The sequence below is a fragment of the Hibiscus syriacus genome, unplaced genomic scaffold (assembly GCF_006381635.1).
Source record: "Hibiscus syriacus cultivar Baekdansim isolate YM2019G1 unplaced genomic scaffold, ASM638163v2 tig00112000_pilon, whole genome shotgun sequence".
Lineage (NCBI taxonomy): Eukaryota > Viridiplantae > Streptophyta > Magnoliopsida > Malvales > Malvaceae > Hibiscus > Hibiscus syriacus.
In genome coordinates, this window is record NW_024063235.1 from 1,363,784 (window position 1) to 1,366,792 (window position 3,009).

Here is a 3,009-nt window from a genome sequence, read left to right on the forward strand (position 1 = left end):
TTCGAGATTCAGATGATCGATCGTACCATAACTCTTATGGTTCTGAATTATATCCATGGAACCTTGAAACACATCACAGAAAATTATGCCAGCATCAGGAAGAGTTCAATGGGGAGATGAGTATCGAAATCACAGCCGTAAGGGAGGACGGTTGGCCTGAGAAAAGGTGCCAAGATAGTTGTTGTTGCCACAGTCAAAGATTGAGTCGACGATAATAAATAGTGCAAGGACAAGAGGGGGGAAGAAACTAGTGGGCTTGCAGGGGATAACAGTGGGGATGGAGAAGAAGAAGGTGGCGTTGAAGGGCTATCGAAAATGAAGATTTGATTTGAGGAAAGATTGCAGAGTTCTTGAGGGAATCGAAGAGCTTTGGACTGTGAAACAATGGTGGAAATGATGAGGATGGCAAGAAGGTGAGTGGTCATCATTTCTTTAGTTGTTTTTATCCTTCGATCAATTGAAGAAGAAAAAGGTTGCTTTGGAATTTGGCGAAGAAGGAGAAGTTGGTTGAATATTAGGAAATTAGAGTATTTTTCTTTCTAAACACTAGGTTTTTTATTGCATAACCTATTTTTTTTATTTTACTTATTTATAATAGTTTTGTTAAGATTATATTAAGTTTTAAGTTAACTTGATGGTTGAATATTTAATTTTGGATTCTAAAGGTCTATGGTTCAAATTCTATGAAAAATATTTTTTATCAACAAAACGACGTTGTTTTGAGCTTTTTGAGCATCAAAACGGTAGTGTCAAAACGATATGTTTTGATGAGGGAGCATGACATCTCCGTCACGGAACAAAGATGCCATGTCATCGTCCTGTTAACGGATTAACAGCAGAGTGATAAAATTGCAATGAAACATAAACATCCGTATTAAAATTGACAAAATTAAAACGTCAATGATATTTTTAAACTCGAGCTTAAAGATGAATGGTATTTGAAATAGTTTATTTATTTATTTATTTTTGATAATAACGCCGGAAAAAGTAAGTCAAGGATTAGATACGATAAAATAAAATCAGGAATGTGTATATAAAAACGAAGTAAATTTGTGTGGTCGACCGACACCCCGAGACGGTGAATCTTGGAGAGGAGAGAGCTTCTTTCTAGTTCCAAACCCAAGCTTCCTTTTTAGCGATTCCATTCCGTTTTGACTTCCATAAGACTTAGCCCTTAAGTTTTCCCATCTATAAATATACACACTTCCTCTCCCACTCATCCCCCATTCCTCTCCTCCTCCTCTATTTTCCAATTTTGATGCTGTGTTTTATGAAATCGGAGCTTTCTCAAATGGGCAGGTGCGCCTCCTTTGGTCTTACTGATCTACCGCAGGATTGCATCGCCGCCATCATTTCCTTCACTTCCCCTCGGGATGCTTGTCGCTTGTCGCTTGTTTCAACTACCTTGAAATCGGTTTCTGAATCCGACGCCGTTTGGGAGAGCTTCTTGCCCTCCGAATACCGGGCTTCCCTTCCATCGTCGATCTGTTGCCCTTCCGAGAAACAGCTTTATCTTAGACTCTCTGAAATTCCTCTCCTCATCCATGGCGGCCGAAAGGTTTGACTTCTTATTAATTTAATTTGCGTTTTGGAGTAGAATTCGAATGCCTCTATTCCCATTTTTTTCTACTTTCAGATGCTTTTTGTTTGTTTTTCGTTAAAATATGGTTGTTTTTCAGATGCCTAGTTTTTTTTTTTAACATGTTGATCTTGATGCAACAGAGTCTTCAATTGGAAAGAGGGAGTGGCAAGAAAATTTACATGTTATCTGCCAGGGATCTCTCCATTATATGGGGTGACACTCCTACTTATTGGAGATGGATTTCAATGCCCGAGTCCAGGTATTTTCGATTACATTCATTGAAGATGATAACACGATTTGAACTCTATGAATGTGTTAAAATTCATTTGAAACAAAGTATTAACGTGTTGTATAAATATGTTTCTTAAACCGATAAATGCACTAATTGTGAGGTTAAACCAAACAAATAATCATGTACCCTAGGCTTATAGTAAATGGTTATGAACTATGTTATTTAGAATCAAATGGATATAAATGGTTATTTGAATAGTCTGGGCGATTACACGTTAGTATTTGTTAAGAATCTTTTTAATTATCGATAACATTGACACATAGCTACTCGAACCCGAATCTTTTAGGAATAATAACTTTTCCTTTTCTCATTGAGTTCAGATATAATTATTATTTTAAATGTTCCTTTATGTAATTGGAAATTACAGTTATATGTATATCCATGACTAAATGCTTTTACAATTTATGATAAATGTCAGGTTTGAAGAGGTAGCAGAGCTTATGAACGTATGTTGGTTCGAAGTCCGTGGGAAGATTGCAATTTCCTTGCTTTCACCCATGACGCACTACAAGGCTTACCTTGTGTTCAAGCTAACCACTGGAGCTTATGGGCTCGATTTCCAACCTGCAGAGGTTAGTTTTGGCCTTGTTGGCACCGAAGGTTGTAAGAGAACTGTCTACTTGGATATAGATAGACGCCTCCGCCAACGTTACCAGATCGTACCAAGGCGAATCAGGCTATTCTCCCGTTCTCGTTTGCTCGGTTTTCAAACTTCGGTGCCTACACCTGCAGCAAGTGATGATGATCAGTACCCAAAGGTTAGAGCAGATGCGTGGTTGGAGATCGAGTTGGGTGAGTTCTTCAATGACGGGTGCACCAATGGGGAACTGGAAATGAGTGTTCTGGAGATAAAAGGTGGTCATTGGAAGGGTGGACTCATTGTGCAGGGAATCGAATTCAGGCCTAATATCTGACTTTGATGGACAACCGGGTATGCTTGAATTGTTTTCCGACTCTGTTCATATATTGAGAGAGTTAAAACGTCGAACATGCGGTGTTCATCGTATTCATGTCGAACATGAATACTATTTGAGAAAAAAATGAGTTAACTGAGTATTAGACTGCAGTGGTTAAGGTTGTGGTTTGAAGAGAACTTAAAGAATCTGGCAGCACTTGTGCTACACATCTCTCAATC

At 38.4% G+C, this 3,009-nt stretch overlaps 1 protein-coding gene across 1 annotated transcript; it reads left to right on the forward strand.

Annotated features, from left to right (window-relative positions):
* Positions 1 to 1,242: 1,242 nt before the first annotated feature.
* LOC120174091 (putative F-box protein PP2-B12) lies at positions 1,243 to 3,009 on the forward strand. Its single transcript, XM_039181065.1, has 3 exons — positions 1,243 to 1,558; positions 1,723 to 1,841; positions 2,293 to 3,009. Exons 1-3 carry the CDS (start codon positions 1,259 to 1,261, stop codon positions 2,786 to 2,788), a joined length of 915 nt encoding a protein of 304 aa, XP_039036996.1. The 5' UTR covers positions 1,243 to 1,258; the 3' UTR covers positions 2,789 to 3,009.

What these genes read in the sequence shown, in the direction of transcription:
- LOC120174091 (XM_039181065.1), top strand. Translation starts at nt 1,259, where the DNA reads ATGCTGTGTTTTATGAAATCGGAGCTTTCTCAAATGGGCAGGTGCGCC. An exon ending in TCATCCATGGCGGCCGAAAG is followed by an intron (nt 1,559 to 1,722) that starts GTTTGACTTCTT and finishes TTGATGCAACAG; the next exon opens with AGTCTTCAATTGGAAAGAGG. An exon ending in ATTTCAATGCCCGAGTCCAG is followed by an intron (nt 1,842 to 2,292) that starts GTATTTTCGATT and finishes GATAAATGTCAG; the next exon opens with GTTTGAAGAGGTAGCAGAGC.